Genomic DNA, 17287 nt, shown 5'->3' on the forward strand with positions numbered 1-17287 from the left:
GACTTTGCCTGCCACCATCAACTGATACTGCTGTGTCAACAGTATTTGAAGAATTTTGACACAGTATTTGACACTACAGTATCAGTTGATGATGCTTTCACAGCATCAATCATTGTTTCTTTTGCAACAATTTTAGCACAATCAGAGACAGATTTAATTATTTTATTGTAATTATTTTCAGTCAAAGGTTTAGGAATGTCCATTAAATATGTACATTTTCCTAATCCTGAAAAACCTTGATCACATGCGCGCATTGAATAAGCTATTCTATTATTTACATCAAAAGGTTTTTTCCCAGAACATGTCTTTTAAGTATAAAATTCAATTTTTTCATTGCAGCTAGAGCAGCAAATAATTAACATTGAGCTGAATCCTTTTTTTTTTTATGGAAGGGGGGGGGGGGGGAGGCGGAAACATTCTGAAAGATTTAACTTAGATTGTAAACATTTTTTGTAACATAGTTGATTAATTACACTAGACAAAATTTCAATATCAACAATTTGATAACCAACAGTTTTATTTTTATTATGCTAAGCTGTCTCAATTTTCTCAATTTTTTAGAGGATATAGATAAATTTAAGGAAGTGTCGCAATAAATATGGTCATTTTCATAACTAATAACAGGAGCAACTAATAAAGTTGAATCGATTGGCAAAGTTTGAATGCAGGCCCGGTTCTAACAGTTTTCTATGTGTAGGCGAGATGCAAATTTGCCGCCGCAAAAATTAAAAATACAATAATTTCCAATTTGAAGGAAAATAGAAAAACACTGAAAATCAAACTTTAATATATTTTTATTTTATTACGAAAAATTACACAAAAACAAAGTAAATAAAAAAACTGAATTTATACAAAAATTTATACAAAACAAATTCCATTCATGAAAAAATAAAAAACAAATCGTAATTAAAAGTGAATTTTCCTAGCTTTTAATTCTGCGAAATCTTTAACCAAATCTTCTATGTCCAAATGATCAGCAATTTCTTTCTCGATGGAAATCGCAGCTAGACCAACTAAACGATCTTGACACATTTGTGATCTGAAATAGGATTTTATTATTTTCAGCTTTGAAAAGCTTCTTTTAGCACTAGCAACTGTGACTGGTAACGTTAGTAGTATGCGAAGAGCTATCGAAAGGTTTGGGAATACTTCGACAACATTAGATGTGTAAATACATTTTAATACACTTTTTAAATCGCTATTGGAAGTATCAAGTCGTCTCTCAATAGCTTTAATTTCATACCAAAGTTCGACCCCGTTGATATCAGATTGGCCATCAGACATAAGCGCTAACTGCAAGTCCTTACAGTGTTTCAATAACTCATCATCCGTAAAGTGTTTGCTGCCGATATTGTAAAGAAACCCAAATAACTCGTTATATTCCGATAATTGCGTAAATCTTTCATTTATTGCTTGAATTGCGATGTCCAATATTCGATTGAAAAAAGATACTCTGAAGTTTTGTTCTGGTGATACTATCGGTTCATCACGACCTTCGTATAGGAATTGTCTACTCTTTCTGCGTACGCATACGGGATCATCCACATCAAATCCTTCAAAAATTTCTAGTTCAACTGCCAATTTTTTTGCATTTTCAACCATTGCGGCAAATGCTTCATCACAGCGATAATTGCATAGGAAAGATTTGGTAGCGTTTAAATGCTCTAGAGCAAGCGACAAGTCTAAAGCCTGTAATTAGAGCATTTTGCTGACAATATTAATTTGGAATAAAATGTCATACCACAATACCAAGGAGCAAACAAATTTGAAATTTGAAATATTTCTGGCTATTCCCTTAGCCTCTGCGCGACTCTTGACTTGTGGTGCAGTAGTTAATGTATTGTCTTCTGCGATTTCAATTAGTGCATCGTAAACTCCACTAATCTGAAATCGAAGTGCCCGTACGGCATCGACCTGCTTTCCCAACGAGTGGCACTTAACGGTTTTATAGTCAGATCGCTTAGGTGGTTTAATAATATACTCCAACGGTGAGTTGATGCTGAGAAAAAGTTATAAATGCCTTGAATTAAATCAAAGAATGCGACAGCCTCCATACAACAATTAGCTGCATCGTTCAATACCAAGTTGAGCGAGTGGGCTCTACAAGGCACGAAAAAAGCTCGAGGATTTAGTTGACGAATTCTGGCTTGCACACCATTATATTTTCCGCGCATGTTGGCTCCATTATCGTACCCTTATCCCCTCATGTCATCAAGATTTACGCCTAATTCCTGCAACTTATCGATAACAACTTTTGTCATATTTGCTCCCGTTGTGTCTTGTAATTCAAGAAAAGTTACGAAGTGTTCAGAAACTACGACTTCAGCTGGTTTTTCCGAAGATGATTCAGTTGCACTGACAAACCTAAAAACAACTGTCATCTGCTCCATGTGGCTTATATCGGGGGTACAGTCTAAAATAAGTGAGTAGTACTTTGCTCGCTCTAGTTTTGCTAAGATGTGATTTTTGATTTTATTAGCAAGCAATTCAACGATTTCATTTTGAATAGTTTTTCCGAGATAGGTGGTGTGAATTTCACTTGTTGTTATTCGTTGAATATGTTTACTCATAATAGGATCATAATTTCCTAAGAATTCAATAAATTTAAGAAAATTTCCGTTATTCGGTTCGAAAAGCTTTCCACATGTTCCTCTTAATGCTAGATTTTGTCCAGCAAGAGTTCTAATTAACGTTATTATTCTTTCAAGAACTTGTCGCCAATGTTGAGTTTCAGATTGAATTATTTTCTGATTAATTTGATCAATCGTAGCCCCTGATTTAAGTCTCACCTCCAGATCTCTCCAATTTAGATATGCAGTAGTGTGGCCACTTGATGTTTCATGTCGTTTAATAATAACAGAAATATTTTTCCAATCTCGGCAGCCGTCATGCGATGACAAGGAGAATTCATTCGGACTAAATATCTTACAGCAAAAGCAAAATACAGTGTCTTTCGTAATGGAGTACACCAACCAAGTGCGTTTAATTTTATCGCCATTAGACATTCGGCGATAAAAATGAAAGCTTGAAAATTTTCTACCTTGTTCATCTTCGGGAAATAAAGACGGCAATTTTTGAATTGGACCATACTTCATCAGCAATGCTTTAAATTTACCATCTATTATAGGCCATTTTGCCGGATCATTAAAATTAAGAGGCAAATCTTTATTGGTTTTGGGGTCTTCACCACTTTGATCTTCATTGTTTTCATTTTGTCCTATATCATCGACGTTCTGTACAACAACTTCACTTAAATTGGAGATAAATTCCACTTCATCAACATTTTCTGGTTCTTTAGCAGTTATATCATTTCCAGAATTTCTATATTCATTAACACTAACACTATCCGCATATTCTATTTCTCCACCGCTTTCGATTTCAATTTCAACTTCATTTTGGTTTGAAGTTGAAGCTACTATAGGTGCCAGTGCTTTTTCGCTTGATGACCTGCTCAAAAAGTGCAACAAAGCATTCTTCTGTTTGGCAGAATTTGCTTCACGTTGAAGCCTAATTTTCTTGTATTGTGACCCACACAAGCGCTGTCTCTTACCACGGTCCATTATATTGTATCGTTTAAAGAATTTAAACTTAAAAAAAATATAGCATTGATACATATACCTAAATTTTTATATTTAATAATAATAATAATAATAATAATAATAAGTTTATTCAAATACATGAAAAAGAAAACGAAAAAACAAACTTTAACTACTTACTTATAAAAATTATTGTTAGACAAATATTATTCAATTTATAAAAGGGTATAATAATTTTTTTTTTTTCAAAGTTAAAGTTCGTTTAATAATACACTTTTATAACAATTTACAATAGATATCTCAAAGATAACTTCAATAAAATTTTTAAGAAAGTTTCTTAGGAATATTCTGGAACTTTAATTTGCTTAGTCAGCGTATTTTATGAACCAATAGAATTCGTTTGTTTGTATATTTGGCGGTTTGCTAACATCCATCCCTGAAAAAGAAAAAAGAAACTTTTTTTTACTGTTTCTTCTTCGCCAAATCCCAAATGTAAAACATGTATACAAACAAACGCTTTTATTACTATATTATTTATTTGAAAAAATTAGTATGTATTAAAGTTCCCGTAAAATACAACGCCGCCTAAGCAAAAAATTTGTGGACAAATAGGAAATGTTATAATCTACAAAATCCATAACTTTAAATTATAAAAATGGAGTGAGTACGTAGAAGAACTTGGAAATTTTAAAAAAAAATAAAATAATTTCTTGTTACAAAAAAAAAATTAAAAATTTTTTTTTTTTTCGGGAAAACACAAAATAAATTAAGAAAATTCCGCTCTAGAAAAGTGCCGCCGTCGGCTGTCGCCGACGTCGCTTACGCTTAAAACCGGGCCTGTTTGAATGTATCTATTTCCGTGAAATTTTCTAGATTTTTCCTATCGAGTACTTTGTTTGACTCTACAAGATTTACCATTGTGCGCTTGTGATTCCACTTCATCATAAAGGGCACAATTGTCAAACAATTTTTTTTAATAATACATTTAAAACAAATATTTTTATGTTTGTTGGCATAAACATAAATGTGAATCTTTATACCGATGTGAATCGGTTTAAAGATTCACATTAATGTGTAGGTCAAACTTTTTTAGCGCACTCATGCCAATTCGCACTTATGCCAGTTCACAGCTGCACCAGTTTTTGCAACTGCTTTGCACTTAAGACAATTCGCACTTACACTAGTTCACAGCTGCACCAGTTTTTGCAACTGCTTTGCACTTAAGACAGTTCATACTTATGTCAGCTTGTACTTAAACTAGTTCGCACTCATGCAGATTGGCTGTCATGAATTTCGATCTTTACAGATAAAGTGTAACAGCAGTTTGATATTAAAGTTGTCTAATTATAGCAACACTCCCTTCACGATGGTTTGATTGACAATTATAAAATTGTTGGCGGAAGTGTATTTCAGGCATCCCTCTTTTATTAAGTCCGTAAAAAACGAGTCACTTGCACGTATGCCAAACATTTGCTGAGAACCATAACCTTGAACCCAACGATAAAGTTAATTTTATTGAAAGCCATACCCTAACCAAAACCCTAGGCCAAACCCTGAGTCTAACCCTAAAGGTCAGGGTTAGGGTTTGGTTAGGGTATGGTTTTCAACAGTATTCGTTTCGTATGACTTCTTTACAGACTTACTAAAGGGGGGTGCCTGAAATACCCTTCCGCCACAAACCGCCTATGTGACTTTTAAAATATCTTAAAATTGATTATTAACAGTATCATGAGTGAAGTTAGATTAATTTATAGCAATACTTATTTATAGCAATAGTAGTAATATTTTATAGTTAAAACATATCTGTATTTATACAGATATTTGTATACAGAAATAACTATCGGTTTTGCAGGTGCTTGAAGCTGTTTTTTGTTCAATAAACAACTGTTTTTCTGCCATTGATTAAGGCCTGTTAAGCATCTACACGTTAGTCTTTTCCAATGTCTAAATAGTAAATAAACCCTAATGTCATTTCCATGACATTGGGGATGATTTATCTAAAGAACTTGTCAAGATTACTATTTTTGATTTTTAGTTTCTTTTCTTTCTTTTAAGAATCTAATAAACTTAGCTTGTTCAGCTATTGTTCTTTAAGGTTTTATATTAATGTTTATAGTAACCTTTATGTAGATGTTTAGCTTTTGCAATTACTTCTATTCATTTTTAAGTTCCAAATTTTAAATAAAATAAATAAACAAAAAAAAAGCTGTGTTTTTATGTATGCTTTAATGTTTGAACTAAATACTTTGACATTGGTATCATACATTAAATGATGACATACATTAAATATCAAATTTAATGATTGTATATTATCTTAAACTGTCTAAATTTCTTCCTCTTTTTTTAAACAAGATTACTTCGTTGTTTGAAGAAATACCCATAAAATGGCTTTTTTCACTGATTTTGATTTATTTTCACAGATTTTTGAGTTTTCCAGTACTGCTATTTTTAGCATAATTTAAATGGGTACTAGGTTTTGTGAAAGATTAGGCTGCATCGAAATAAATTATATATATCATCCCTCTGAATTAAAGTTGGCATTCAGCAATACCGACCTAAAATATATATATACATATATATTATATATATATATATATATATATATATATATATATATATATATATATATATATATATGTATATTTATATAATTAAATTTAGTACATTATGTGTGACATCAATTCAGATAATGTCAATGTGGAAACTGAAATGGTTTATAAAACGAAAATTTTGTATGTTTTTTATGTTAATATCTTTTTTGCTACTTAATTGAATAAAAGTTTTTTTTTGTTAAATAACTATTTATGCATTCATTAGGCCAGGTAGTTTATGCATGAAGTGTAAAACCCAGAAGCCTACTGCTATTGTACGTGTAAATGATTCTTTATGCAGGTATAATGTGTTTTTTCCATCTTTTTGTGTGTCATCTTTGACATAAACAAGGAATTGGTTTAGCATTTGTAATTATTATAGTATAAATTATTTAGATCCTGTCTATTGACATACACTACACACAAGTTTCGATCAACACTTGGAAAATCAAAGTTGGTTAAAGCTAATGATCGTGTTTGTACTTTTCCATATTCATATACAATTTTTTTTTACATATTTTAATATATTTTATTTTTAAAGTTGAAATTAAGGTCAAGATATTTTTTAATAACATACTTTTTTTTTTAAATTGTTGTTTTGTTATTTGTATATTTATTTTTTGTTGTATGTAGAATCAGGATCATGATCACTCTGTTACTTGTAACATGTAATTCAGTACTATTTCCTACATGTCATGTTCACGATGATCAGGATCATGATAACTCTGTTACTTGTAACATTTAGTTCAGTACTACTTGCCACATGTCACATCACCATGCGTTTTAACAAAAATCTTTTTGCTTTATTTTTGGATAAAATTTGGATGATGTAACATTGAAAACTAATTAAAATTCGAATAGTAAATCTCTTTGAAAGCATAACAAACTATATATCAATAAAAGCAAATAAACTTTTATAAACTTTAAACTAAATAAGTTTTTTACACACATTGTTTAACAACAAGAAATCAATATTCTTAAAACCATTGTTTTTATAAATAGTAACTAAAGCATTAGAATTTTTTTCTTCAAAAGACTTTTGTAACTACTTAGCTAAATACTTATACACTTCTACAAGTTAAATTTCACAGTGTTTAGTTGCTTTATTTTAGAAGTAAATTTAAGGAAGTTATTTTTTTATCAAGGATTTCTTGAGATTTTTTAACTTTGTTAAGTGATAACTTTCACAATATGGCTCTTATTTGTTCTTGATTATATTATGTAGAGAATTAATTAAACTTTAAGAACAAACAAATTATATGTGTCTAAAATTAAAAATTATGTATGAAAAAAGATAAATTGTGAAGCATACTTGAAAGCCGCTACCAGCGGCTTGAGGTAAAAATTTAAACAAATCAAAAGCTATTGTCAACAGCTTGCGGTAATGAAAGAGTTAAAATAGATCAAAGTATTAAAGTCATTCATTCAAAGTTTAATTGCAAAACAATTGTCATTGTTTTGTGTGTTTTTCCTTGCTATATCACACACAAAGAGATGAAAAAATTCAAGAAGATGGCTCAGAATGAAACAAGTTGAAAATTTATAACTTAACATTTATAAAATATAAAAATATCTTTTATTCCTGATAAGAATATAACCCACCAAAAAAATCATTTCAAAGATATTTATTTAACTAAAAAATTTCAAATTTTTTTTAATGAGAAATCCTAATTTACTTGTATAAAATGAATTAGGGAACCATGGGTGAGAAGCATGACCTGCCTTAAACTTCTATTCACATGTCAGTTTTTATTTGTCATCTGACATTACCTAAATTTCGAATTTCGCAAAAACGCAATTGGAATTCTAGTTACATCAGATGGCGAATAAAACTGAACCCTTTAGATGTAAAAAGAATTTTTCTGTCTCATATTTCTTTTTTATCTAATAAGCTGGCAAATACAAATTTAGCCTCTATAAATCAAAAATTTGGTCTTATAAATGCAAAAATTAATTGGATACCAGTGTCAACCCTTATCAACTATCACCTTAATAATAGGAAATCATTCTTATCAATGCTATAGACCAGGCTTGGTCGAGAAAGGCGTGCAATTGCACTCTAATCTTGACCATGCATACAATATTTAGTTGCGACAACTTCCCCACGACTTCATAGTTTGTTTGATCTTCATAGAATGTTTTGAGAACAATCATGTTTGAGTATGTTTCCATGTTTGTCCGCATAACAATTATTTTTTTAAATACACGCTAAAAAATTAACTTCATAACTAAACAATTAACTTCATAATCTTTACTAATTAAATGGTTTTATATTGGCGAATGCTTTAAAAAGATTCGCTAATATAAATTTTTTTTATATAAAAATGTTTGTATATCAGCGAATGTTTTAAAGCATTCGCTAATATAAAAACATTTGATTAGTAAACATTATAGTTATGAAGTTAATTTTTTTGCGTGTATTTAAAAAAATAATTGTTATGCGGATAAACATGGAAACATACTCAAACATGAATGTTCTCAAAACATTCTATGAAGCTCAAACAAACTATGAAGTCGTGGGGAAGTTGTCGCAACTAAATATTGTATGCGTGGTCAAGATTAGAGTTCTTAGATATTGGTTTACTATCTTTAATTTTTTTCGCTTCAGATGTCATTCTTACAAATTTGTTATACTTGAACTTAAATTTACTTATTTCTGTTTTAAATACTAATTAAAATTAAAAAGTCCACTCACTAAACATAATCAGTGGTAAAGCAGTTCTGCTTCCTCTTTCTAATTTATTTTTTACCTTTTGAGTTTAATCATAAGAAAATGCTTTCATATAGTTTGACGTATTAAAAATTTGATTTTGGTTTGTAAAATAAAAAATATAATTCATTTGGAATGTAATTTGTTTGGACACTGATCATTATAGACTGCTGATTCAGGGGTCTTACACAAAAATCACATATGTTTAAAAAAAGGCCTTGTAGAATTTGTCCCCTTGCTTAAAACCATATCACCCTACTATGCACATTTAAAATAATGAATGGCAGAATTGTAATCTGAACACAACATTTAGCACCACTCCCCACATTGAAGAAATACTCCAACAACCTAAAAGTTTCAAAGTACCTACCCAAAGAGGATAGTATAACTGATATGAACACTAACAATAATATTGAAACTGATGAAAATAACCTGATATCAACAACTGGTTACCTTTCCTAATATGCTACTAATGGTTTACTTTCTCCTCATAAAGGAACTACAAGTACCAAAATTTCACTACCCTTAACTTAGTACCCTAGTGATACTCAGAACTTACTGGATAACACAAACCAACTACACTGTACAAGAATACCTCTGTCTAAGCTTAATTTGAAATTCCACTTTGTTAAGGAAGACCTTGCAATAAAAAAAAAAAAAATGCATATATATATATATATATGATTGTGTTATTGTGTATATTTTAGATATGTAATGATAATATGTCTTACTATTAACATACAACTTGTATTAGTTTTTTATAACAGTTAGTGATGTCTTTATTTGAGTCTTTAATTAACAAGCTTATAATGTTTTTCAACTTTGTTTTAATTTATATTTTTGTTATACTTTATTTTTAATTTTTTGTTTGTAAAAAATATTAATTTTGATAATATGTATTATTATTATTATTAATAGATCTTATTTATTAGGTTTTGTTAGTAGCATCTGGTTCTCAGTCATCCACAGCTTTATTGCATCTGGTCAAAGAGGTCTGTTTGATCTTTTGTTAATTATAAATTGTTATTTTTTACTGGTATACACATCTTTGAAAGTTTTTATTTATCCTTTTTTTATTTTTATCTTTTATAAATGAGTTTTCTTATTAAATATTTTTTTTGATAAAGGCTTTAGGTGAAGGAGCTCACAAAAGACTTCGTTTTTCACCAGGAGTTGTATTTATAGACGGTAAAATTTTTAGATATTTTCAGTTTTATTATTTTAATATTATCTTTGTCTTAATGTTTGAAAAAAGCAATTTTTTAATAATGTTAAATTACTTTATAAAAAAATTTTTTTTTTTACTAATAAAAACCAGTATTGTGTACACGGTTGCAAAAAAAACAAAAATCATAGGTTTTTTTAAAAATATTTTTTGGTTTAAATTAGGTTTTTATTAAAAAATGCTGTATTTAGTTATCCTTTTAAATTAAAAAAAAGCATAACGCATTTTATTTGAGTAAACTATATTCTTTATCAATATTACTGTTATATTTCATCAAAATTATTCAATATATCATTATTTATTGTTCTATTTATAAATACAAGCTTTACTGCTTTTTCTACCCCCCAATTGGTTTCTTAACTTAGAATGAACAAGGCCAAAAGTTGAAAAAATTCTTTCGATTCCAGCACTAGAAGCTGGTGCATTTAATAAACCTTCAATATCCACTATGTTACAATCCACAATTTTTAGAGATTTCCACCATTCTATTGGTGATACATTTTTTAAAACAGATTCACTATACAAATAGATTTTATCGAATGGAGCAGATTTGGCTTTTAATTTGTATATTATTGGTAACAAATTCTTGAACTCTTTATCTGCGAAATTCAATGGCAGCAACATTTTCATTTTCAGAAAGATTAGATCCAAAATATCTAGGATCTAGTGTGTTTGCCAGTAAATGAGCATCACTGACAGTCTGAAGGTATCTAGATTCAATTTTTTTTTTTTTTCATTTGATAAAAATGATAAACTGTTTATCAAATCTTTAAAAATTTCAACAGTGTCACTTATTTTTGTTTGATCACTTTGCAACTTATCTAGAGCTACTGTAATTGGTTTTAATATTTTTAATAAATCTTCTGTGTTTCGCTTTATCTGTATATCACTTACTTTTTTTACCAATCATTGTGTTTTAATCAAACATTGTGAAAATGATTCTCCAGTTGTTGACATATTTTTCAAATGAAACTCGTACAGAATTCTAGCGAGTTTCAGTAGGAAGTGGCAATTTTGTTCCTCCGCTTAATTTATAAATTGCTCCAGTTTGATGATTATTTCTCATATATTTTATTATTTGTGTAATATGCTTGCTCAAATTTTTAATGTTAAGATCATTTGCTAAAAGATTCAGCATACGAGCAGTACACCCATAAGTTATGATAATATCTTTTCAGATGACAGTTCTTGTCTCATTGATTTCATATTAGCTGAATTGTCAGTCACAAAGCTTTTTACTGTGCATCCAAATTTACGTCTTACAGAATCTATTGCTTCTCTTGCTAATTGTGTAAGATATTCACCAGTATGTGAATGACCAGAAGTGTTGATTGTTTCTACTAAAATGTTAATTTTATCTGTAATTACAGAGATACAAACTATAGGTTCATTATGTACATTACTCCAGCCATCTAAAGACATAGCTACAATTTTCCCATTCAATACATTACATTTTTCAATTTCTTCTGTGTAAACCCTATCTAATATTTCTCCTCCAGTTTGAGTTCAATTAGGTAGAGTGTCCTGGATGAAGCATATTGATAAATTTTTTAAATTCTTTGTGTTCAACTGTTCTGAAGCTAGAGTTTGTACTGTATATAAATCTACTAAGTTGCAGATCAAATAAATCTTTCTCTTTGAGGCTTGTTCGGTAAAAAACTTATCAATTTTTAAATATTTATCAGCTGATGTTAAATTGGGCTGAAACCTTTTCATTTGTTGTTGTGATATTGATGGTGAGTTACCTTTAAAATGAAATTGCAGTTTATTGAATTATTCTAAATATATATGTTTACAATTTAGGGAAAGTATAAAATTTAAAATGACAACGCAGGCATTTAATTATCTTCAAGAAGTTGTTGATCTTCAATTGACTCCATAATTTCATGGAGTTGTGATTGCTTGCACTTTTTTATATGTTCATGCATTCTTTGAATTTGACCTTCCATTTCTTTTCTACATGCATTACAAATTGCTCTACACCCTTTTCTTTCTGGAACAGTCACTCGTGTATATTTTTACCAAATCATATCACATTTACGCCCAGTTTTTTGAGACATTTTTTTGGTATCAATAAATTATGTTATAATTACTTATACTTTTGCTAAACATATAAATATATATATTTATATATATATATATATATATATATATATATATATATATATATATATAAAACTATATTATGAAGCATCACTTATTATATAATATATATATATATATATATACATATATATTTATATATATATATATATTATATATATATATATATATATATATATATATATATATATATATATATATAATTATATTATGAAGCATCACTTATTATATAATATATATATATATATATATATATATATATATATATATATATATATATATATATATATATATATATATATATACAAATATCGTTAAGAAAACTTCCTGATGAAAAAAGTTCATCAGGAAGCAATGTTTCTTGATGAACTTATTGAAGGAGAAACAGCCTGTAGAAGAAAACAGATAAATAAGTGTTATTACTAATTTATTACTGCTCTGTTCTATAATAACACTGAGGACTCTATTCTATAAAAAAAAACAAAAACAAAACTCATGGATTCAAAAAAATCATCTATATTGAAGATTAATTTTATTTGTGAACATAACCCTCTTTTAGTTTCCTGTTGTAAGTTCAAATCTTTTTAAAAAAACATTAATTTGGTTTAAACCAACATTTTTTAAATTGGTTTAAACCATTTGGTTAAAACCATGCAACCCTGATTGTGTACAATATTGGTATTTAATGGTAGAAAAAGTTTGTCCATATGAAAGTTTGTTTTTTTCTAATTTAAAGTACTCAAAAATGAATACAAATTTAAAACCAAATTTGAATTTTAAAACAGAAGTTTTTTTTTTTAAATATAATAAAGGCTATATTTTAGAAGTTAGTTAAAATCAACAAAAGTACTAGCATGTAGTTTTAAATTTTAGCTTATTATATTATGATTTTCTGCTTTAAGCAAGCAAAATGGAATTTAAATAAATGTAAACATGTTATGAGTTAAAATAAAAAATATTGTCTTTTTTTTTTTTAAAATTAACAAATTGTTATTTATTAAACTAATAAATAATAATAAAAATAATTGATAGTTCAAAAATAGACATTGATGCAATCGATTCAAGCGGGCATGTTGCTGCTATAATTAAGTTTGAACTAAAATTAATTATACTTTTTAAACATAACTTGTACTGCTAGAGATCAAAATTTAAATGAGTAATCATCCATCATTTGTGCCAAAATACAAAGCAAGATGTTTTAGTTAAATGTACAAATTATGTAATTTAAAACATAAATAATACCTAAAAATATAATACCATATTTACATTTTAATAAATTAAAATAAAATACTGACACTTTTTTCATAGAAAGTGTGACATTGCAAAGCAAAACAGAATGTGAACTTGGCATACAAGATATAAAAAAACTGGTTGACGACATGGGATATCCTTTTCATTGTGTACCTATTTACCAGGTGATTAAGCTTGTTTCATTATTTTTTATGTATAATTTTATTAACTTTGTTGATTTATTAACCAGTTGTACTGGTAATTAATGTAATGTAACTGCAAGCCTTCCCAGGAAGTGTGTCCGATTGCACGTCTTGAAAAGAAAATTGTTGTCAAAAAAACTAATATACCTAAATATTTTACTCTTATTGTTTCTTATTTTTAGGGTGTTTATTATTTTATGGGTGTTTTAGGGTGTTTAATATTTTCCACCACCAAAATTTGTTTTCTTATTTTTAGGGTGTTTAATATTTTCCACCACCAAAATTTGTTTTCTTATTTTTAGGGTGTTTAATATTTTCCACCACCAAAATTTGTTTTCTTATTTTTAGGGTGTTTAATATTTTCCACCACCAAAATTTGTTTTCTTATTTTTAGGGTGTTTAATATTTTCCACCACCAAAATTTGTTTTCTTATTTTTAGGGTGTTTAATATTTTCCACCACCAAAATTTGTTTTCTTATTTTTAGGGTGTTTAATATTTTCCACCACCAAAATTGATACAAGTCGACAAAAAAGTAGATTAGAATATAATGAAAATTTTTTATTGAAATACAATATTTTCGGGACTTTTTTCAGTAAGTATATTAAGGAAATACTTTATAATTTGCACTAGAAACACGGACAATTTTTAAATTTGGGCTAGTGCATTGTTAATTTACTGAACTTTTTTAACAAAATTTTTAGGAACCTATTTAAAACATTTTTTTAAGTTTTTAAATACATTTTCTTAAACAATCTGTTTAAATGTTTCTCTAGTAATTTGTATTAACATTGGAAATTGGGCAGTGTAAAAGAAACAATTTCAGACATCAAATGCGATAAATACATTTATTAAAGAAACTATGTTATTCTTTTATTTAACTTATTCTGTCATTACAAAATTTATTAATCAAATAATATTTTTTACAAGCAAATAACAATTCATTTTCTTATTTTCCTATTATATAAGTATTGAGAAAAAAAGTTAAATATAGCTAAAACATTTTTAAAAGCGAAAAGACGTAAAAAGGAATACACAAATAAACGCAATAAACGAATAAACATAAAAAAAAAATTACAAAATTTCTTATAGTTCTAGCATACATAGCAAATTAGTTTCTTCATTATATGGACTGATAAAAATTGTGAATAAATTGCATATCAAAACTTTCAATTGTTGTTAAATCATTATAAAAGATGTTTTTTTCAACAATGAAAAAAAAAGAATACAAATGTTGCATAAAAATTTTATAAAAAAAAAAAAATTTCTAGTTTATTTAATTACACTTGATATTTTGTTTTATTTTTGTTTCCTTTTTTTAGGATTGTTTTTTTTTTTCTTAGTAGATAAGTTTAGCTTTTGCCCTGAATTATTGAAATGCTTTATAAGTTAAAAGATGCAAAACTGCCGTGGTCAGTTGGTCTAAAATAATTACTTTAAACGTGGATGAACAAGCCGTGCAACTGCATGCGCTTCCCAGGAAGGCTTGTAATAAGTTGTTTACTGATATTTTTTTTATGTTATTATATTTTTGGTTATTTTATATTGTCCATGTTTCTAGGTACATGTTCAGTTTGAAATGAGATATTACCAGTTAAATATAATTACAAATATTAGCAGCTAACTATAATTACAGGTACTAGCATTTAAAAATGCCACACAAAACCTATAATTACATAAGTTATTAAAGAAACTTTGATTTTTATTTTTTTTGTTATTGTTAGTTGAAGGCCGTAGTGGTGTAGTAATAGAGCACTTGACTCATAAACGAGAAATTCTGAGTTTGATCCCCACCATGTCCCTGGTAGTATCGTGCTGAACTTGTTTCTCCGCACAGTGGTCTTGTTCGTCAAGGTTTGTGTTTCAGAATCATAAAGTTGTCAAAGGGTTGTAACCACAACTAAAAGTATCCTCCTTGACTGTAGTGACCTTCATGGAAGGTGAATTAATAAAAAAATTCTTTTTTTTAGTTTGAAACAAATTTAAAACTCAAAGAAAAACTGATGCTTAAATTTTTAAAATATAAGTTTAGAAAAAGTTTTTGCAAATAAAAAATAAAAGCAAAGTCCAGATAATTAGTATTACAAAAGAAACGTAAAAACATTAATACTGACAATGGATTACAAAATTTGACTCTAGTTGGCCATTCAGTGAAGTTATAATTGTATTAAGGAATAAATTTATATGCAAAATGGGTATGTAGTGACTAAAGTAAAAAAACAAGCCTTATAGGTTTGTAATTACTAATAGGGTCAAAAAATATTTGTCAAAAAGTTTTTGCGCCAGCATTTTTCATATATACTTTCACAAATATTTATTGCTGCATTATTATTTAAATATTGCCATATAGCCGTTATCATTTTTTCAACAATGTACATCATATTAAGTTGAGTAAAATTTGCAAATCATTTATTGAGATTTGCTAATCCATTGTTTCAATCTACTTAAGGACTCTTTTGGTTTTTTGCAGTTAACACTTTTTGTAACAGTTATGTCACTCACTTTTGTTGCTAAAATAGGGTTTGTTCTTTCACCTTTAAGTGCTGCATACTTTGTTTTAATCACATCAGAAGCAATAGCTTTTGCTGCTGAAACTTTTGCTGGGAACTTTTGTTGAGAACTTTTGCTAGGAACTTGCCCAATAATTGTCTGAAGATTTTCTCATGGATTTTAAATGTACAGGGATTTGCATGTGCCATTTGTTGACCTTGATTGGCTGTCAACAGTGCTGGCACATTTTAATTGATCTATGAGGCAGTAAAAATTCTCATGCTGCAACTAAAGGTCTTTCTAATGGTATAGGACCAACTTTAGCTAATTCTCAGCTTGTTTTGAATGTGTTAAAATTAACAATTTCACAAAAAAGGAAGCAGCACAAAGAAAAATTTCTGAGTTGTTTCAAGTATTGAGTCTCTTTTAGTTGGCACCTTATCTAAACCTTTTTAAAAGCACAACAAACATACTTTAGCATAATTTTTGATGGTAGAGTTTTATGAATAAAAAATAATGATGGTGTACACTTGGATATCATTATCTCTCACTTTACTGTTCCAAGTTTAAAATACACACTATTATATGGTTAAGGGTTGCCACCCTAGATTACAGTATATATATATATATATATATATATATATATATATATATATATATATATATATATATATATATATATATATATATATATATATATATATATATATATATATATATATATATATATAACAATTTTTTTTTAACTTTTTGACACTATGTTTCATCAATATTTTTCAAAAGCTTTTGACACAATCTATCACACATTATTAATTCTCATGCTGAAAGATTATGGAATAGTTAGAGATCTTCTTGATTGGATTAAAGACTTTCTCACTAATAGAAAACAGAGAGTAGTACTTGGAGAACACATATCTGATTGGGCTCACGTTACTAGCAGTGTCCCACAAGGCTCAGTTTTAGGCCCAATACTTTTCATTATTTACATCAATGACTTGCCAGACAATTTAAAATGTGTCAGTAAACTATATGCAGATGATTGTAAGTTAATGAATGAGCTATGAGTAAAAAGTATTCCTAATGATACCACTGACATTCAAACTGATTTAAATAAAATCACTGAATAGACAAAAGTTTGGTTAATGAAGCTGAGCCTAGAAAAATGTAAAGTTATGCATATGGGAAGAAACAACCCACACT

At 28.2% G+C, this 17287-nt stretch overlaps 3 protein-coding genes across 4 annotated transcripts in view; 1 reads left to right on the forward strand and 2 right to left on the reverse strand.

Moving 5' to 3' along the window:
- Positions 1 to 770: 770 nt before the first annotated feature.
- Positions 771 to 3844, reverse strand: LOC136083852 (zinc finger MYM-type protein 5-like). Its single transcript, XM_065803751.1, has 2 exons — positions 3717 to 3844; positions 771 to 3587 (listed from the first exon to the last, which is right to left on the reverse strand). The coding sequence occupies exon 2, from the start codon at positions 3558 to 3560 to the stop codon at positions 2196 to 2198; it is 1365 nt and encodes a 454-aa protein (XP_065659823.1). The 5' UTR covers positions 3561 to 3587; positions 3717 to 3844; the 3' UTR covers positions 771 to 2195.
- LOC136083298 (uncharacterized) lies at positions 907 to 1602 on the reverse strand. The gene has a single exon (XM_065802700.1). It carries the CDS (start codon positions 1600 to 1602, stop codon positions 907 to 909), a length of 696 nt encoding a protein of 231 aa, XP_065658772.1.
- Positions 3845 to 6185: 2341 nt separating the features above from the next.
- The window catches only part of LOC101240069 (cytoplasmic tRNA 2-thiolation protein 2), a 41062-nt gene continuing 29960 nt past the window's right edge, over positions 6186 to 17287 (forward strand). For both annotated transcript variants that reach the window (XM_065803752.1, XM_065803753.1), the window contains exons 1-6: positions 6186 to 6268; positions 6354 to 6428; positions 6524 to 6602; positions 9770 to 9829; positions 9965 to 10025; positions 13474 to 13580. In XM_065803752.1, coding sequence (XP_065659824.1) covers positions 6204 to 6268; positions 6354 to 6428; positions 6524 to 6602; positions 9770 to 9829; positions 9965 to 10025; positions 13474 to 13580 — 447 coding nt within the window. In that variant the 5' untranslated portion in view covers positions 6186 to 6203. The remainder of the gene's footprint in view (positions 6269 to 6353; positions 6429 to 6523; positions 6603 to 9769; positions 9830 to 9964; positions 10026 to 13473; positions 13581 to 17287) is intronic.

This window comes from Hydra vulgaris, chromosome 08 (genome assembly GCF_038396675.1).
Source record: "Hydra vulgaris chromosome 08, alternate assembly HydraT2T_AEP".
Lineage (NCBI taxonomy): Eukaryota > Metazoa > Cnidaria > Hydrozoa > Anthoathecata > Hydridae > Hydra > Hydra vulgaris.